Source organism: Malurus melanocephalus, unplaced genomic scaffold (assembly GCF_030028575.1).
Source record: "Malurus melanocephalus ecotype Western Australia unplaced genomic scaffold, MMel_1.1 scaffold_278, whole genome shotgun sequence".
Classification (NCBI taxonomy): Eukaryota; Metazoa; Chordata; class Aves; order Passeriformes; family Maluridae; genus Malurus; species Malurus melanocephalus.
Genome location: NW_026623510.1, coordinates 682,958 through 702,307, shown reverse-complemented (window position 1 = coordinate 702,307; position 19,350 = coordinate 682,958). Strand labels below are relative to the sequence as shown.

At 58.7% G+C, this 19,350-nt stretch overlaps 3 protein-coding genes across 6 annotated transcripts; 1 reads left to right on the top strand and 2 right to left on the bottom strand.

The window, feature by feature from the left end:
• The first annotated feature begins 9 nt into the window (after positions 1-9).
• On the top strand, positions 10-7,204 carry POLR2C (RNA polymerase II subunit C). Of its 2 annotated transcripts, XM_057376369.1 has the most exons (10): positions 10-139; positions 348-397; positions 627-695; positions 854-906; positions 1,015-1,143; positions 1,837-1,888; positions 2,357-2,525; positions 4,567-4,641; positions 5,283-5,455; positions 7,140-7,204. In XM_057376369.1, exons 1-9 carry the CDS (start codon positions 54-56, stop codon positions 5,425-5,427), a joined length of 828 nt encoding a protein of 275 aa, XP_057232352.1. In that variant the 5' UTR covers positions 10-53; the 3' UTR covers positions 5,428-5,455; positions 7,140-7,204. The 2 variants fall into 2 exon arrangements, with proteins under 2 accessions (XP_057232352.1, XP_057232351.1); XM_057376368.1 differs by lacking the exon at positions 7,140-7,204 and having other exon boundaries at positions 5,283-5,805.
• DOK4 (docking protein 4) lies at positions 7,047-12,372 on the bottom strand. 3 transcript variants are annotated; one of them, XM_057376364.1, is made up of 9 exons: positions 12,241-12,302; positions 11,064-11,271; positions 10,083-10,190; positions 9,764-9,878; positions 9,548-9,667; positions 9,269-9,458; positions 8,839-8,977; positions 8,625-8,748; positions 7,047-8,532 (listed from the first exon to the last, which is right to left on the bottom strand). In XM_057376364.1, the coding sequence occupies exons 2-9, from the start codon at positions 11,127-11,129 to the stop codon at positions 8,408-8,410; spliced, it is 987 nt and encodes a 328-aa protein (XP_057232347.1). In that variant the 5' UTR covers positions 11,130-11,271; positions 12,241-12,302; the 3' UTR covers positions 7,047-8,407. The 3 variants fall into 3 exon arrangements, with proteins under 3 accessions (XP_057232347.1, XP_057232346.1, XP_057232345.1); XM_057376363.1 differs by lacking the exon at positions 12,241-12,302 and adding an exon at positions 12,309-12,372 and having other exon boundaries at positions 8,625-8,977; XM_057376362.1 differs by having other exon boundaries at positions 8,625-8,977.
• A 741-nt stretch (positions 12,373-13,113) lies between these two features.
• CCDC102A (coiled-coil domain containing 102A) lies at positions 13,114-19,081 on the bottom strand. Its single transcript, XM_057376344.1, has 8 exons — positions 17,366-19,081; positions 16,164-16,366; positions 15,949-16,057; positions 15,618-15,734; positions 15,323-15,532; positions 14,930-15,100; positions 14,636-14,739; positions 13,114-13,611 (listed from the first exon to the last, which is right to left on the bottom strand). The coding sequence occupies exons 1-8, from the start codon at positions 17,888-17,890 to the stop codon at positions 13,485-13,487; spliced, it is 1,566 nt and encodes a 521-aa protein (XP_057232327.1). The 5' UTR covers positions 17,891-19,081; the 3' UTR covers positions 13,114-13,484.
• Between the last annotated feature and the right edge of the window lie 269 nt (positions 19,082-19,350).

Here is a 19,350-nt window from a genome sequence, read left to right as displayed (position 1 = left end):
RYCGGGATCGGGAKCGGGAGCGGGAGCGGGGCCCGGAGCGGGGCGGGGCGGCCATGCCGTACGCCAACCAGCCCACCGTGCGCATCACCGAGCTGACGGACGAGAACGTCAAGTTCATCATCGAGAACACGGACCTGGCGTGAGCACCGCCGCGGGGCCGGGCCGGGGCGGGCGGGCCCGGGGGTGAAGCGGCCGCGGGAGGCCCCGGGGGCGGCCCCACATGCCCGACCTCCCCCCGGCCCGGCAGGGTCTCTGAAGCAAAGCCCCGCAGCAGCCTCGGCCGGCGTGCGTGTGGGCCCGCAGTCGAACGCTCCCTCATGCCTAAACACAGATGTTTCCCTCCGCAGAGTGGCAAATTCCATTCGAAGAGTGTTCATCGCAGAAGTCCCCATCATAGGTGAGGCCCTTTGCCTGTGGTCACAGTCTTTAGGGCTGCCCTCCATGTGGCTCCCATCACTTTCCGTGTTCTCCCACACCTTCCCGCTGCTTTTGGTTCTCGTTTCCCGTGTTCAGCCAGTACTGTGCCCTGCAGATGCTGCCTCAGTGTGTCTCTGCAGTCTCTGTAGTGTTTTCTGTGCCCTCCGCTAGCTGGCTTTTCCCCATGTGAGTATTTCTCTTCTCTGCAGCCATTGACTGGGTTCAGATAGATGCCAACTCCTCYGTGCTCCACGATGAATTCATTGCTCACAGGCTGGGTGAGTGCTGGGGTGGGGAGGAAGGTTGGGTTGTGGGTGAAATCAGTCCAGCCGTGGTGAAGCACCTTTGTCAAGTGCTGTTCCTCCACCTCTCTTGGTAGGAGAGTTAGGGGTTCTTGTCTCACTCRGACATTCCTCTGATTTCCTTCTCCCCACAGGTCTCATCCCACTCACCAGYGATGACATTGTGGATAAGATGCAATATTCCAGAGTGAGTTAAGCCTAATGCTGTGGGGAGTTATTTTGACGGTGGTGGGTGTTTGATCTAATGGGAAGCATTGGCAGTTTCTTGCATAAAGAGCCTTTGTGTGTGTCCCAGGACTGCACATGTGATGAGTTCTGCCCGGAGTGCTCCGTGGAGTTCACACTGGATGTTCGCTGCAATGAGGACCAGACTCGGCACGTCACATCCCGCGACCTCATCTCCAACAACCCCCGCGTCATTCCGGTCAGTGCCAYCCACTGCTCATCCTGCTCTGCRTTCCTGCTGAGGCAGGGCAGCAAAYRCATGGGATGTAGACAGAGCAAGGSCTTTGAGCATGTTTTATGTGCTCACTGTAGTGGGAGAGCAGTGGGAATTGCTGCAGAAGCAGTGTGTGTGCCAGTGCCCCCTTGTCTCTGCCGTGTTGTCCTTCACTTGCTGTCTGATGGAGTGCAAAGCAGTGTGGCCTCATCCTGCACCCCTCATCCCAAGTTCCTTGGCTGCCYCATGACAGTGACCCAAGGCCTCTGCCTTGTTTGTTCTTGGCTCTCAGCATGGCAGAGAGTGAGGACTCTCTGGGGGCCAGGGCACTGCTGCCAAACAGCTCCTGTGCATTCATCTTGACGAGGATTGGTGGAGCCAGATTGGGACAGATGCAAAGGGACTTAGAGAGAATGTTGTAATWCACTGTGGAGGTGCATCCAGATGTCACCACAACCTGGGGCTGCTCCTGCTGCTTGGTGACAGTATCTGCCTGGGTAAAGCTCAGCTGGAGCCTGCTGTCACTTGCCTTTGGCTGAGGTGCTCTGAGGGCTGTGTGTCATCTACAGCAGTTGTGGGAGTGATTCTGGGAACCAAGCAGATGTGCTGTGCTGGGCTGGAGCACTCATCCAAGCTGATCTTGTCATTAATTTGCTTGGTTTTGTTCTGCTGCTGCAGGTGACATCTCGGAGCAGAGACAACGACCCCAATGACTATGTGGAGCAGGATGGTGAGTGGTGGGTCACTGGGAATAAGAACTGGAGGAGGAAATTAACTTTTCTTTCTGGTTCTTTGAACTCATTCTTCCTTTACTAGCTCTGCAGCCATAAGGCACCTGTAAATCTGACASTTCTGAGCTACTGGTGTCACTGCATCAGTGGGGTAGCATTTTCTCTTAATGCCACTTACAGGTTGTCCTCAGAAATAAAAGTCCTATCTCCAAGGGTGTTTCTGTCTCTCCTTGTGAGAGCTTAGAGACAGCAAAGAGGTAAAATGGTGTTGGCTGTTCTTTGGGGGCCTGTGCAGCTCCTTTTCACTCAGCTGCTCTCGGACAGAGCTGAGCCCCTCTAAAAATCCAAGCAAACCCTGGAGCCTGGTGACATCTTCCAGGGCACCAAAAATCTGCCTTTGCTGCAATGTGATCCTGCACACTCACTTCACCTCTGCAGCCCTCTCAAACTGGCATGTGCTTTTCCAGACATCCTGATTGTGAAGCTGCGGAAGGGGCAGGAGCTGCGGCTGCGAGCCTACGCCAAGAAAGGCTTTGGCAAGGAACACGCCAAGTGGAACCCAACAGCTGGTGTGGCCTTTGAGTATGACCCCGACAACGCGCTGAGGCACACGGTGTACCCCAAACCAGAGGAGTGGTATGTCCTGCTGTCTGTCTACAGGGACTGGGAAAGATTTTCCAGTAGGCAGCAATTCACACATCAGCCCTGGGGATCATTTGGGTCAGTAAGTGATGGGGAGCATGCCTGTTACATCCCCTTGCACAGACTCCACTCCTGGGTTAGGGTAACAAGGTCAGTCACTTGTTTGCAGCTGCACATAAGGTGGATTGGTTTGTGGTCATCTCTTGTCCTCCCTCATGTAGCATCACTGCTGGTTTGCCTTGTTTTCATGCCCTTTTTCACCACTTGTTGCTGATTTTTTTTCTTCCCTGCGCAAGTGTTGCAAGGTTTGAGGAAAGAAGAGATCCATATGAGATGGTAGAAGTTGTTATGGGAGCAAACAGTGGAGGATTGGATTGCAAGATTGATTTTGAGGAAGCTCAGTATGGCTCTGATTTAACCCCTACATTTCCTCACTTCTGGAGCCTGTGCTCTGGCAGGGTTTCCCTCTCTGGCTCTTTACTCTCCTCTGACATACCATTCTGCACAAGTCGCACACTGCTTCTCATCCAAAAGTGACATAATTTTATTTTGGAAAGCTGCTGCCTGCTTTGGCCTGGGTGAGGACTTTATCCAGCATCACTTTTCCATGAGTGGGTACCTGAGCTGTTCCTGACTCTGTATCCCAGTGATCACCTAGCAGACATCCTGTCACTGAGTATGCTGRAGCCAGCAGTGTGGTGAGGAATCAGGTGCTTTAGGCAAGGCAGGCTGAGAGCAGGCACTAGGCAGGGTGGTGGACATGGTGCTGTAAGCAGCGTGTAAGCAAGTGATGAGTGGCAGGGTCAGGAATCTGGTATGGTTTACAACAGACAAGGTACCAGGGAACAGTTTGTGAGAGCTTCTAGACAGAATATATGTAAAAGTTAAAAAAATCCCAAAAGAGAATTGACACTGGAGCTGCCAGTTCCTGATGATATGTCTGTCTTTTCAAGTTCATCTGACTCCGTTTGAAGACAAARGCTTCTGCTGTCCAAGGGCAGCTATGATTTTTGGTTTAGTTTTTCATGCTAGTTGCTTTTTGAGGCTTTGGGCAGAGCACTGGAATGCAACTGGACTCTCCAGTTGTCACAGTGGTGGAGACCTCTGCATTGTTTCAGTCATGTGTGATTCTGCAAATAACAAGAAATCCCACCTCCATTAACACTTCATCTTTCTCCGTGGTTTGTACAGGCAGAGGGTTTGTTTGAGAAATACAGTTTTATTTCAGGCAGCTGATTACACGGTGCTGGGATCAGTGTTTCTGGGCATTGCTGGGGCAGAGGAAGGCCAGCAGGAGACCTTGGTGGGTACAGGATTTTCTGTGCTGGCTTCTCAGCCAGCTCAAGGCTTTGGATTTTCTTACACAGATTAAGTGGTTCCACACAGTCTCTCAGGTGTGATGCTCTATAAACCAAAGGATGCAGCAGGTAGGAAGATGGGTTTGCCTAATTGATGCATCGATATTGTAGTGATTTTGATAGAGGAGTGGAGGTGCAAGACATCAGGATGGAGCTCACTAATGCAGCTGGTTCTGAGGTACAGGAGATTTTTTTTTCCTGCTGGATCCAAGCCAACAGGGCCTCAGAGACTTGAGTGCTGGAATACTCTGATGCTTTCCTGGCCCAGTGGGAAGGAGAAGGAAAAGATAACCCAAGGTCCATTACTCCATAAAAGCATCCAGGCTCCATAAACACAGTCCCTTCAGGCATCGACATCCCTTCACTGTAAGCACCTCCCAGATTGTACCAGTGCAGATGGATGGAGCCACAGTACAGGGCTTGCTGAGTTTRTGGAAAGCAGGGCTGATCCCCTTCTTCCAGTGCTGCTGGATGACTCAGTGGCATTAATGAGGAGCCAGAGAGAGCAATGTGAGGTTGAGCTTTTTTCTGTGACTCGATATTTGATAACCACCCTGTTTTGTGCTGGGCATGAGCCCCAGTCTTGCTCTCTGAGGGGCCAAACTGAGTGTCTGGGTTCTGTGGGGCCAGGCTACAGCAGGGGCTCTGTGCTAACATCTCCTTCTCTCTGGTTCCAGGCCCAAGAGTGAGTACTCAGAGATCGACGACGAGGATGCTCAGGCTCCCTATGACCCCAACGGGAAGCCAGAGAGGTAGGGAGCTGAATGCACTGGGGTGACTGGCTGGGTGCATCTCATGGGCTCTCATTAATAGACAAGAGTCTGCTCTGTGCTGTGCTCTACTCTGCCAGCCCAGGGAGCTGACATTCCCTGAAAAGCAGGGCAGGAGTTGGCGTTAAGTGGTGATATGCCCAGATCTGGCAGGTTTTCCCCTCTGGGAGATACTAGACAGTTCTCCTGAGTTTGTGTTGCCAGGTAGGGCGGTGCACACTCAGTGAAGTGTGAGGCCTGTGGGGGAAATACCCTGGCTCAAGGTGTTCATTCACCTGTGTGTGTCTCATGCTCTGATTGCTGGTGTTATTTGCACTGCAAAAGTGCCTTAGCCAGCCTTCTCCCTGACATGGGACTCTGCTGGCTCACAGGTCACAGTGCTGAATAGAAATCGATCTCACAAGTGCTCTTGCAGCCTGTGGAGTTGAGAGTGTTGGTGTGACAGTTGTAGAGGGGGCAGCACTGGCTGTTGCCTGCTTGGGAGGTGAATGATGGTGAAGATGGTTGGGATTCCAGGCAGATCTCCCTTCTGTGGGTATGGGTGGGCTGGAGCTATGTGCACTCTAGGTTTGTACCTCCTTGCAGAACAGATGGTGACTTAATCCCCTGCCTTGTAACCTCAGGTTTTATTACAACGTGGAGTCCTGTGGTTCTCTGCGCCCCGAGACCATCGTCCTCTCCGCACTGTCCGGCCTGAAGAAGAAATTGAGCGATCTCCAGACCCAGCTGAGCCACGAGATCCAGAGTGATGTCCTCACTATCAACTGAGGTGGCCCTTGAGAGAGAGTGCTGAGCTGTGAGTGATGCCTGGCTGAGATCTGGAGGGATCATCTCCCTCTGCCTTTCCTGGCCCAGCACCTGGGTGGTGACGCCTATTCCCTGGCACTTCTTCCCAGGGAAAGCTATTGTGATGTGTAGGGTAAAACAGGAAGAGAATCAGCCAGTGAGCATCTTAGCTGAGACAGGCTTTGCCTATAAGAAATCCCAGAGTTTTAGTTCTGGTTTTGGATTTTGGCCATGTGGTTTTTGGGATTGGGAAGCTCATACCTTGGTTACACAACCCTACCTTATTTACATGTCCATTCTTTACTGTGCTGAATAAAGCCTTACCCCCACGTTTTTCTGTCATCCCTGAAAGCTCATCTGAGGCTGCCGGAGGAGATGTCACATCATTTACTTCTCTCCAATAGACATTAACTTAATGAGATCTGCTTTGGAGCGAGCAYTGCTCGCTGATGCTGATTGCTGCTTGTGACATTATCTCCTGGGGAGAGCAGCACCCCTCCTGCAGGCAGCCCTTCGTTCATTGATCCAGTGCTGTGTTTAAAGCAGATGTTTGAGGCTGAGGTGGGCGAGTTGCTGCAGAAGGCAGCGCTGCAGGGGAACCCAGCTGGGCCAGGCAGGCGAAGCTGTATTTACAGACTCCTTTGGAACAGACTCCACCCCTCTGCTGTATAACCTTTTTCTKAGGAGCTGGGTGGCATGGGGTCTATCAGTAATGGCCTCTGGCTGACACCTTTCTTTGTGCCCACAGCCCTCAATGTGTGCTGGGCTGGAGCTCAGTGCAGGTCCCATGCCTTGACTCCCCTGGCAGTGGTYGAAAGGCGCTGGCAATGATCTGTGTCACTCCTTTTCCTCCCCTCCATCAGTGCCCAGTGTGGCTTTGGATGAGCTTCTTGGTGACACTTCCCTGGAGAGACCTGCCACTCCTGTACTGTGAGGGYGGGAGGGAGGGGAAGGCCTGTGTGCCCCTGCACTCATCCTGGTGTGGATGGGGATGGTTCAGGGAGTGGTGACAGTGTCACGTTCAGCTTGGGAGAGCAGCCCATGGCAGCATTGCCTTCCCCTCCAGGGAAGCAGCCAGGCTGCTGCTTCCATTTCCTTGCCGTGGGAGAGCTGGCTCCCCTATGTCCCTGTCCCTGCAGGGATCACTGCGCTGGATGGCATGGCTGTCTTACCTTGAGGCCAGCACTGCCAGGCAGTCATGGCATGGATGACTTACCTGGCACAGTTCTGGGAGACCTGGGAGATGGCATGCCTTRAAACTCCTTCACCTGGGGACTTGGAGCCACCACTGCCCTGGCACAGCCCTGGAGCCACGGGCAGCTGGGGGCGAGGATGACAGGGGGGTGTTGGCATCCTGTTCCACTTTGATGGAGAGTTCTTTGATGGAGAGTGGCCACTCACTCCACCCTTCCTCCTATCCCAGTGGTTTAGGGCTTCACTTGAAATGTCCTGGCCATGGCTGGAGGCAGAACAAAGCCCTGAGCCAAGCGTGCTGCCAGGAACCTCAGGAAATCTCCCCCCATCAGCATTTTTCTCTCTGGCAGGCACTACTCCCACTTGCGCTTCCCGAGCGCTTGGATGGAACAGACAAACAGGAAGGGTGGATGTGGATAAGGGTTGTTTATTCATTGAGCAACTCCTTAAAAAACAGAAAAGCCRAACATTTTTGGTAACAAATGTTAAATCTTTTCCAGATGAGGTGTGTAGCCAGGAAAAGAGAGCACGTTACACCTCTCACCCCAGGGAGGACACACTGCTGGGCAGTGCTGGGGTCCCAGAGCCCGTCTGTGCCCAGCCACACTGYGAGGAGCAGCCCTTCTCTGTCCCCACGTCCCCCCAGCCTCAGCCACAAGCTACACCACCCTGAAACACAGTATTTACAGACCACAGGTTCCCACATCACGACAATCCCTGTGCCCACCACATGGACCTGGAGCTTTAAAAAGCAGAAATAAAACCACCAAGCATCCAACCCAGACGGAAAGAAGACTCCAAAGAAACACCAAGGTTTGCACGGCAATAAAAAGATAGCCCTTCTAAAGGAGGTCAATAAATAGGAGAACTAGAAAAAATCAATTGCTTTTAAATTCAGCACATAAAGCCCAGTTCCACCCCCAGTGGGTGAGGAGGGAGTGTGGGCTATGGGAATGCACAGAGGAATGTGGCTCTCTCCCCATCGGCATGGGCTTCTCTGCCCTGGGGCTTCTCRTATCCACAAAGCTGCCCCTTGAGAGACGGATGCTACTGGCCAAAACCAGTCCCATGGTTGCCCACCAGCAGATAAACTAGGGGCACTGCAGGGGGACACAGCTGTAGGAGGAGTGAGGGGTGTTGGGATGGGAGAAGTCAGAGAGCTTGGCTCTGCCTGGCTGCTCACCCCAGCCAACCCCCCTGGAAGGAAAACCAGTTTCTCCTGAGACATCTCAATTCTACAGCGAGTGTTTAAATAGCTTGAAGAAGTGCAAAAATCAGCTCAGGGATGGCAGGGTGTCCTCAGGAGCACCCCACTCTTCATGGGGGGTAGGACCCCGCACCATCAGCCTGGCACAGCCACATCCTCCAACGTTGCTCCATGGCCATGGTAGAATGATGTCCAGCCTTCCTGCCATGCAGAAAGCTGAATTTCRTGACCCCCCCATCTCTCTTCACCTCCCCAAGAGTCAAAAACCTCTGGGCATCTGCCCAAGGGCTCTTCAGCAGCCACCACATTTGCATTCATGTGAGAAGGAAATATCTCTTACAATACGGATATTCAATATATATTTGAAGTCAGTTGAGGCTGAGCCAGCCATCATCTCCGCTAACGCCAGACCAGGGCGTGAGCCAGCACCTGCTTCCCAAGGTCTTGGCAYGAAGGTGCTCCAGCTCGGTCTCCTGGGGATTCTGAGGAGCAGCTGCCTGTGTCCTTGCCACCCCTTGRGCAAGAAAAAGGGGACCCTTGCCACAGTCCCCCCACACCAGCTCATGGGGATGATGTGGGCTCCCTGCTTTCAGGCTTGTCACTTTTGGAGGACTTTGGCTTCAGCAAGATGAACCTGTTGAGGAGGTCGGTGTCCGAGCTGGCCTGGGCACCTGCGTACGCCTCCCCTGGGGACAGAGCAGAGGGTGKGCTCACTGGTGGGGAAAGCTCTGGGAGCTGCAGGAGCAGCAGCTCCTCAGGGTGGGGTGGGGACACTCACCAGMATAGCTGGAGGACTCTGCCATGTTCTGGGAGCCGGTGATGTGGTGCCAGTAGGCGCTGCGGGGCAGCATGGTCGTGGGGGTGCAGGGGTAGGAGAAGTGCTCCGTGCCCTTGTTCAGCAGCTGCAGTGGATGACAGATGGGAGGAGGATGACACAGGGCCCCCGGAGCTTCCCCCAGCTTCGTTCCCCCTCGGCGTGGGCTGGAGCTCACCCTGACGTTCTTCTCCATCTCCAGCAGGACCCTCTTGTGCTGCTCAGCGATGGCCAACGTGGCGCTGTGCACGCGCTGGTAGATCTGCTCACCTTCCTGTGTCTGGAAGGTGTAGAGACCTTCTCCTGCGTCGCACATCCTGCGGGGACAGGGCACAGGSTGTCAGCAGGGTCCTCAAGCCGAGGGGTGATAGACAAAATCCACCCCAGGTGGCAGCTGGCACAGCTTCCCACACTGTTAGAACTGTCCCTATGTCCCCTTCATGGAGTTGAGCTGGCACTAGAACCAACTCCATGGGCACATTGTACAGGCCATGACCATCACCCCAGCCTCACACCTGCCCTGTGGTAATGCCAGCTCCCTGCTGGAGCACCCAGCTGGGCAAAGGCACCCAGCAGTGATCCCTGCCATGGCAGGGGTGACATCTCACCGTCCGGCCTCGAAGGTGAAGCGGGTGGCRTCGCGGCCGTAGCGGCGCAGGGAGCAGAGGGGCCAGGAGACCAGCTTCACCCGGGGGTTGTGCGTGTCCCAGAGGTAGATGTTTTCGTGGGTGATCTGCAGCTTGCACTCGCCATAAACGTCCAGGTTGGGGCAGGGGAGGAGGAACACGTTGAACCGGTCTGGAGAGGGTGAAAAAATAGAAAATAAACCAATCTGCGGGGGGTGCAGCGAGGCGGAGCCCCGGGCGAGCACTCGCCGCCGCGCTCACCCGTCTGCTCGCACTGCACGCCGGGCGCCAGCAGGTCGGGCTCCCCCAGGCTGATGTCGTTCAGGCGGGCGCCCAGGCACTCCACCGACAGCGTCTTGTACCACTCCTCCGCCTCCAGCTCTGCAAGGCACCACGGCAGCCCCTGGGCGACCCTGGCCACGCCGGGGTGCCCCACCCGGCATCCCCAGCCCGGCTCCCCTGGGCGCTGCCCCGTACCTGAGTCGCAGGTGAAGGTTCGGGCGGAGTCGTCGGTRAAAACGATGGCCACCGCCTGTCTCTTGGTCTCCTTGGGCAGCCGCGTGATGCACTTGACATTGCTGATCTCGGTGACCTGCAGAGGAGTTGGGGGTCACCAAAGGCTGCTGCTCGCAGACTGTCACCCGCCGCACCCAGACCCTGACAYCTGCAGCGCACCGCAGCGCACGGGGCGACAGCCACCCAGCAAGTTACGGCAAGGAAGGAGCTGTTCCGGCCCGGGGCCCCGAGCAGCGGGCAGCACCCCGGCACCCCGGCACCCCTCCTGCGCACCCCTCACCTTGGGGCACCCCCGCAGACACGCCGCCTTCTCATCCGGGTACTTCTCCAGGCGCTGGGGCCCTTTGCTGGAGGATTTGCGGAAGACGAGCCAGCACCGCCGGTAGATCTGCCGGACAGAGAGCGCGGCGGCTGCTCGGGCCACCTGGGGTCCCTGTCCCTCCGCATCCCCACCAACCCCTGTCCCCAAGCCCAGGACCCGTGCCTGGCTCTGCTGACTGCTGGCCTGGGGACAGGAGGGGGTGCTGGGGATGGGGATTTGCCGGGGTTGCCATCATCTGCCCCCACCCCCCGCCATGCTAATTACAGAGCTTAATTAATGAACACAGACAAAGCTCCCGGGGGGATCGCTGTTCTGGAATGTASCCGTCCCCTCTCCCACAGCCCCTGCCTCTGAGGGTGGTGGGGCCACCGTCCCCAGGCATGTCGCCCCCCACTCGAGCCCGCTCCCTCTTTGTTCTCCCTAATTAGCATGAAATTACCCAGCATGCTCGTTGCTGCCGGCTCCAAGCGGTGGAGATGGGCGACCGAACCCCCTGACCCCTCAGCCGTGGGTGCTGCACTCCCACACCACCCTGATTTGCACCCAGCAGCTCCAGCCCCTCCCGCTGTGAGGCATCCCCGATGACAAACTGTGTGTGCAGGGAAACTGAGGCACGGGGGTGAGGGAGGGCTCACGGACATCCCCAGACCCCGGGTGACCTGGGACAGGTGAACGGGTGTCACTCGGTGCAGGATCCGGCCGGTGCAGGAGCTGGACCCCTGGAGCTGCTGGGTGATTTGGGTACCAACAAGTGGCCTGTCCCTGCCATCCCCCACCCCTCTGCCACCACAGCCCCCAAAATGCTGCTTATTCAACCCAAAAACAGGGGCACAGGATGTCACAAGAGGGACCGGCCACGTCACCTCACTGGGAAAGCAGCACCCCAAACCCATGGGTGTTCCCGCGCACATCCCCCCATTCCCCAAGATCCCCACTCACCCCCAGCTTCTTGCTCTTCATCCTCACATAGCCCTGCTTGATGATGTCGTTAAAATTCGTCGCCATGGTGATGGCTCGATAGGGTGGGGGATATTTTGGGAGGGGGGGGCTGCCTTCACCTTCGCCCCCCCCTCTCCATCCTCTTCCTCCGTACCCCTCCTGTCTCACCACCGGCCCAGCTTGGTGCTAGCAGTGTCCCCCATGCTGGCTGGAAAAGAGAAATGACAGATCGACGTGTGACATCTTCCTCGTCCTCCTCCCCCTCCTCCTTGTCGTCCTCCTCCTCCTCCTCCTTCCCCTCCTCCTCCTCCTCTTCCTCCTCCCTTTGCTGCCTGAACCATCCGAGTGGAACAGTCCGGTGTTAACCCCTGCCAGCACGGTGGATCCAGGATGGCACACACMAGCGATCGGTCCCCACCAGCTCCAACATGTGTCCGAGGGGACACCCACACCAGACCTCGCCCACAGGTCTCCATCACTTCTCGCACTGCCCCTCCTTCCTCCCAGGCTGCTCGCTTGGGCGGCAACATGGCCCCGGTGGCAGGCCAGTGGGGTTGGGGGCTAACGATCCCCTGTCGGCCCTGCCAGCTCTGGTGCGGGGTGTTTTGGTCGCCATCGGGTGCCAGAGGGACCCCGGCTCCCAACCTCGCCCTCCCCGGTGTAACCCAGCTTCTCTCCAGCCCTGCCACCAGCTCGGCCTCTCTCAGCCTGGTCCCTGCTGGTCCCCCCAGCCCCAACCGGTGGGACCAGGTGGGGACCGCGTTCCTTTGGCAGCTGGAGCAGCCCCAGGTAGAAGGCAGTAACCCAGGAAACAGAACAGGGCCATCCCCAGGGATGCTCCTCCATGCCAGCGACGCCCCAAAGCCCAGCACCCAGGGGAATCGGACCGGGACAGCACCTTGGGGACCGCCTGCTGTCCCGAGAGAGGCCGGGGACAGCACTCGCCTTGGAGGGGAATGTCCCCCGCATTCCCCCATCCCCATCACCCCACCCCATCATAAACACCGCAAGGGAACTCAGAGATGCTGGGGGGGCATCTCCTGCCCCTACCCCCGACCTGTCACCTCGGCACCGCCACACCTGGCTCCCCCCGACCGCTCTTCACCATCACCCCCCGATCTCCCACCGGCGCTGTCACCCCCCCCGCCGTTCGCCGCCGACATTTGTCAGCCCAAACCTCGGTCAAACCCGGTCTGTGTCACCCCGTCCGCCCGCTCCGTTCCCCCGGCGGTGCCCCCGCCTTACCCGGCCTCCGGTGCGAGCGGAGCCGCCGCGTCCTGCGAGCCCCGGAGCCGCTGAGCCCCGCCCGGCCCCGCCCCGCCCCGCCCGGCCCCGCCCCGGTACCCCCCCGCCACCCCCGGGCTGCCCAACCGGAGCCACAACCGGCCGCCCTGGAAAGAGCTTTCCATCATCAGGCTTCAGAGCGAACAGCCCGCAGCGATTGACGGGCGGCGGCAGCAGCCTCTGGTCCGTCCCTCAGCTCAGGTGTCTCCTCATCGCCGTTCCCCGCTCTGTGCCCCCCAAATTGTTYTCCAGGCCCCCCACTGAAGCTGCCCCAGGCACCCCCACCCCTTCGGGCTCACTTGTTGGGCCATAAAAATATGAATAATCGCTGGAAATAAAAGGGCATTAAAAAACCCCACGAGCAGCAAAGAGCTGCGCTTTTAGCCAATCAATTAAAAGGCAGAGCGAGGGGATTAGCTCACAGAAATATTAATTTTTAATAAGGTTGTGTCTGAGCGCCTCCAAAGCCCCCAAGGCCCTGYGCTGGGGGGGCTGGGCTGAAGGGGCTGTGCTGGGGTGATCAGCAGCCACAGGTGAGCACCCCACACCCCTGGGTCAGCACTGTCCCAGGGTGAGCACCTCTGGGTGAGCACCTTCCACTGCACATGCACAGGGACAGGCTTTACCCCCAGGCATGGGGACAGGGCTGCCTGTAGGTGACATCCAGACCTGTGCACAGCTGGTAAAGAAATGCTGCTTGTCCCCAGTGTGTGCCCTCCCCACCCTCACTCCTGTGTATGGACAGATCAGCAGCTCACACCACCACCAGAGCCTRGGCCCATCGGGGCTCTGTATTTATAATAAAAAAATCATATACAAATACATACATATATATAATATATATAAAAAGAAGTGGGCAGTTTGTGGCTGCCAGGTTTGGTGCCTGCGCCTGCTGGGCTGCTCAGTGATGCTGGCTTTGGTGGCCACATCAGTGTCCCAGGAGATGCCAGTGGCTGAAGGGACATCCAGTACTGTCCAAGAGGCAGTGGGTTTGGAGCATCCTTGGGCAAATTCCTCCCCAGCGCTCCGTGCCTCAGTTTCCACATCTATACAATGCACAGCTGGGTCCTGTGACACGCACTCGAACGCAGAGGACTGGTGTGCGATGTSCTGCGCTGGTGGCACTGGCCCTGGGCTCTAGGGCACCTGTATCTGCAGGTCCTCGTCCTCATCGGGGTCACTGGTGCCGTCCCCAGCGTCGTCGGGGCCGAAGCGTGTGCTGCGCATCTTGCCAAAAAGCGGAGCGCTCTGCTGCCGCCGCAGCCTGAGGGGGAGAGCTGCTGGGCTGGGGGYGGCAGGCACGGCCCCCTGAAGCTGAGCCTGTCCCCCTGCACAYCCACAGCATGGCTGCACCCTGGGGGGACTCCTTCCTGCAGCCTCACTGAGCTCTGGGGCAGGATGAGTCCCCCAAACTGGGATCAACCCTCCWGCATGGGGCTGGGGAGCTGTGGATGGTGCTCAGCACAAACGGGGCACAGGCAAACCCCTCCAGGGCTGGACACCCCTGTGTCAGACCCAGACAAGAGTGCAGAGCTGAGAGGTGTCGTCCCTATAAAATAAGGAACCCCCAAAAACCCCAGGAGCCCCCATTCCCAGAAGCCTGCAGTGGTTTTAGCTCCTCACTTGCCCTTGTGTGAAAATTCATCAAGGAAAATTTATGAATCAAATTTGAAATCCAAAGGCCCAGGATCCAGTGAGATCCAACCAGTCCACTGCACTTTACTGGAAAGCATGAATTATTTAGGGTCGAGCGCACAGGGAGTTTGGGGGGTGGGTGATGAATCCTCCATTATGCTTCCATGATTTAATGCAGAAGTCCCAATAAAATAAAGGAAGATTATAAACACCAYCCCCAGCGCCTCCTGGAGCCGCGGCATCGATCCCACGGCCATTTCAGCTYTTTACTGCTGGAGAGGCAAAGCAGAGCCACGGAAAGTTTGAAGGGCAAGAAAACTCAGCTCCCACCTYCCCAGACTGGTGYAGGATGCTTGGAGCCTCCCYTYACCCTGGGWACTTCTGRGTGCARCCCTGAKCAGCACAAAGCTGGGCTGTGCTGGTCTCTGTGCAGCTTTGTGCTGGATTAACTGGGAGCTGAATGCCACTCAGCTTGCAGTGGGGTGAAGCTGCTCTGAGGRTGGCAGTGCCCCTTCCGAGGATGTCGGAGGCACTTTGGCCATGCTTAGCCCAGGGTTCAACCAGGCAGAGGCTGGTCGAGGGATGGTGGCAAGGAGAACATCCCACCCGAGGGTCCTTGCAGGTCCCCACTGGCTCACCCAGCCCCTGCTCACCGGGATTGCAGATGCTCCAGCTGCACCTGGAAGCTCTCGCTCTGCTCCGTCTGCTCGTCCAGAGACCGCTGCAGCTTCCGAGTCTGGTTGTGGGCCTCGTCCAGCTGTGGGATGGCATGGGATGGGATGGGATGGGATGGGATGGGATGGGATGGGATGGGATGGGATGGGATGGGATGGGATGGGATGGGATGGATGGGATGGGATGGAATGGGACAGCATGGTGCTGTTGGCAGCCGTGTAGGGAGCAGAACTGCTCACCCCGACCCTCTCCACCAGCCTGAGCTTTCCCACCTCATCCTCGGCTTGGGCCAGCTCCTTCTTCAGCTCCTCCACCCTCAGGCGCAGCTTCTTCACCTCTCCCTCGTGCTGCTCCACGCGGCGGTTGGCGTGGGCCAGCTCGGCCATCTTCTCCTGGTACTGCTTCTTCAGCTTGGTGTGGATGTGCTTCAGGTCAGCCAGCTCCTGTGGTGCGCATGGGGCAGGGGCTGAGCGGGGTCAGCCACCCCSACCACTGGTGCCCCCTCCTCCCTGCCCAGGGACCTCTCCCACTGCCCCACCCCACGACCCAGGGGCTGATGGCGCTGATGGGGTCACACCATCCCTTGGCTGTTTGGGCTTGAGGGAGTCCTTGGGGATGCTGAGCCCCACAAGAGTCACCCAGGGACAGCACCACCCCTGTGGCACCTTGTTCTTCTCGAAGAGCTCAGCCTGGATGGTTTTGAGGTCGGTGTCCAGGGCGCTGGCAGTCTGGCGCCTCTTGCGAGCCAGCACCTCCTCCAGGTCCTCGATCTGCGCCCGCAGCTTCTTGTTCTCCCGCTCCAGGTTGAGCTTCTCCGTCTCCAGCCGCTCCCGCCGGCCCCACTCAGCCGCGTTCTCTGCCTGCAGCCGCTCCATCTGGGACAGGGGCACGGGGTGTTTGGGGGGAAGCAGGACCCCCCTGGCAGCTCCCTTTGTCCCCCACGCTGCGGTTCGGCCTCACCTCTGCACGCAGTTCAGCCAGTTTCTTGTCCATGCTGGAGCGAGCACCCAGCTCGTCCTCCAGGTCCTCRGAGATGCGCCCCAGCTCGTCCTGATGGATCTCCTTCAGGATGTTGAGCTGTGGGGGGACATGGTACCCACAGGGGACTCTGAGCATCCACCTTCCACCAGAGCTGTGCCACACCCAACCTCTGCAGAGGGACCCACTGGACCAACTGCACTAATGAAGACCCTTAATAAGCAACCTGGAGGTGGGGAAGCGGCTGTGGACCCCCGTGTCCATCAGGACGTGCCACCCTCCAAGGGATGGGCCACCAAGGCAGCTCACTCACCTGCTTCATCACCTCCTGCTTGTTCTTGTTGAGCTCCTCGTACTTGATCTTCCACTGGCTGAGCTCACCCTCCAGCTTCTCGATGTTCTTGCTGAGCGCCAGCTTGTCCCTGGGGAGAGGCAATGCTGGTGACAGCCTGCAGGACCCCAAGGGACATCCCACCCCAGTGGGGACCAGGTGGGATCTGCTGCAAGGATGGTGCCCCAAGCACTCACTCGCGCTCCTTGAGCAGCACTTTTTGGGACTCRTCCAGCCTCAGCTTCAGGGCGGTGACTTTGGTGGCATCCTCCTCCACGACGCTGACGTCCTCCCAGAGCAGGCGGCTCCGCTCCTGGCGGCTGAAGGAGGCCCGGGGGCCCCGCTGCTCCCAGCTCTCGTCCTGCTTGCTCGTCAAGATGTTTTCCATCAGCTCCAGCTCCTGCGGCRCCGTGGGTGGCCCAGCACAGGGGAAAGGGTGAGGGGGCAGCCCTGGCTTCACAGCTGCTACAGCACCCAGCCCTCACCCCATAACCAAGAGAGTCTGTCCCTCCATTCCCCAGAGATCCCCTGAGGTTGATGGAGAAGGACTTGCCATCACCACACTCTGCTGCTGGCTCCCTGTCATGCTGCAAATTTGAAAATCAGAAAATTTAAAGCCAATTTATGACACCGATCTCACCCAGGACTGCCACATGGGTGACCTTCTACCAGTTGCTCTGACCACATAGTAAATGAGCCACAGAAGTCCCTGGGGACCAGGTGTGGATCCTGTGGGGGATGCTCACATTTGTCTCAGATTTGTCACTTGGCAGCTGTGCTGTCAGGYSGAGTGAACTGTCACGGCATGGCATYCCGAGYAGTGACTTCTGTGCCACGACAGAGCCAACAGCAGCAGAAGAGGGATAGCTGGAGCAGCTGGGAGCATCCCTGAGATGGCTCTGGTGTCCCCTCCTTCCTCCTCCTTCTCCTCCCTTCAGCACAAGCCTCAGCCAGAAGCCCATGCAGAGACACGGCTGGGAGATGCCACCAGCATTGTCAATGCCACCGTCCCCTGTAGTGGCACAGTTTTTGCCTATTGCCTCCAAAGTGAAAGCCCCAGGACAGGCACTGGTGCCAGTGCCAAGGTGACCTGGCTGCATGGGGCTATGAGGGCTTAGAGTCCCCTCCTGACACTCCTCTGAGGAATCTGACACCCCCCAGTGCTGTTCCAAGAGGGGTCTGACTGCCCTGTACTGCTCCAAGAGGGGTCTGCCCATCCTGTGCTGCTCCGAGAGGGGTCTGAGCCCAAAATCCTGCTCTCAGAGGGGTCTGACCCTCCCAATGCCCCTCCAAGAGCAGTCCCCCCACACTGCCCACCATTGCAGTAGTGGTTTGGGGGTGCACATGGACAGCTGATGGGGATGAGGAGCTCCCCTGTTACCCTGCCTCACAYCCTCACCTTGGCTTTTTGGGGCACCTCAGCCCCCACATCCCGCACAGGCTCTTGCTCAGGGCCGCCGTCCCCCTCTGCTCCATCGGCGGTTGGGCTGCCGGGGCTGGGCTGTGGCGGTGGCCGTGGCGGGCGCTCGTCCGGCCGGTCGCGGTCACGATCACGGTCACGGCGCAGGCTGGCCAGCTCCTTGGTCAGAGCCTCCAGGCGGTGCCGCAGCTGCCGCACCTCCTCCCGTGCCCGGTTGCGCTCGGCTCGCACCTTGCTCCACTTCTCGCGCCAGTTGGCCGTGCAGTCCGACCACCAGCGCATCGTCTTCTCCATCTGCGCCGCCCGCGCCCGCGCCTCCTCCAGCTCCCGCAGCCGCAGCTCCTCCCGCCCTTCCCAGTCCCCTTCCAGCAGCGCCGGCGGGGGCCCGGGCGAGGGTGTCCCGCTGGGGGGGGACGGGGACGGCTCGGGGGCCAGCAGGGCCAGGAGCGAGCCCCCCGGCAGCGGCGGCGAGCCGGCCAGGCGAGAGGCCCCGCTTTGGCTCATGGCAAAGCTCCTCTAGGGCATGGCCGGCACTGCTCTGCGCCCGAGGACCTGCGGGAGACAGGAGGGGTCAGCTGGGGACTGTGGCGGGTGGCTGGAGGGAAGGGGYGGCAGGGGCACAGTCCTTGGTTTKGGGRACAAGATCCCTAGGATGGCCCCTAGGCAGGTCCTCAGTGAGGACTCTGGCAATGTCCCCAGTAAGGAGCCAAGTCATGGCCTCAGCCAGGTGCCCAATGAAGACCCCAGTGAGGTCCCCAGCCCACTGCCCAGCYACCAGCAGCTTGTCCCAGCTTGGCATCAGAGTCACCTCTGCCAMCGCACCACAATGGAGGGAAGACATCTACATGTTATTCACATGACGTCATCTGCATGAGGTCATCTGATGACATCATCYGTGAGCCTCCCAAACCATCCCCGTGCTGGGGATGGGGGACTCGGCTGCACCCCAACAGCTCTAGCGAGGGTTACAGCCCAGATCCGGCGCCAGCGAAGCAGGAACATCTCCGGAAGGAGCGAGAGTTGGTGCGGGGTGGCGGCAGGACGCTGCCGAGGCAGCTGGATGTGCTCTGCGGTGATCCCGCAACAAAGGGCCGGTGCTGAGCGCCTCCATCCCGGCATGGAGTTCACATCCCGGCATGGAGCTCACATCCCGGTGCGGCCAGGCAGGCAAACCGCCCCAGGAAACCTCAATGGGAGGCYGCTGAGCGCCCTAATGGGATAAGTACAGGGTCCAGCCGCGGCTGCCCGCAGCCCCAGCAGGTTTTTGGGACGGTGCAGCCCAGACCTGCTACTAAATCCGGCTGGGCTGGGAGAGCCAGTGCTGGAGCAGCGGGAGCAGAGGCCGATGGCCGTTCTGCGATTTTCATGGGGGAAAAAACTACTTTTTCTGGTGATTTTTGCTGAAACGGTGAAGTTTTGCTATAACTCAGAGGCAAGCCCTGGCCTGTGGTCTCGGGGCTGCTCCTGGAGGAATCTCAGGCACTGGCAGGACCCGGCACAAGCAGCGCCCACGGGAGCACAGATGGTGCACAGGCACCCACGCAAAACCCACGGGAGTTCATGCGGAGCACCGGCAATATTGCAGCGCCCACAGGGAGCACGCGTGGAACCAGAACACCCCTGAAACACCCACGGAAGCACGCGTGGAGGAAGAACASCCCTGAAACACCCAGGGAAGCACGCGTGGAGGAAGAACATCSAYGGGASTCCCGCGGGAAGCACGCRTGGAGGAAGAACACCCCTGRAAYACCCAGGGAAGCACGCGTGGATCGCGCCCCCTGCCCGCGGCTCCCACCGGGGGCGGCACCGCCCGCCCCCCATCGYTCCCCATTGGCGGCGGGCGCTGCCGTTCATCCTCCGCGGCCCGGCCGGCGGGAGCCCCGCATTCCTCCGCTCCGCCGGAATTCCTCCCGGTCCGGCCCGGCACGGCCGGCACCGCCCGGCACCGCTCGCCCCGGCCCCGT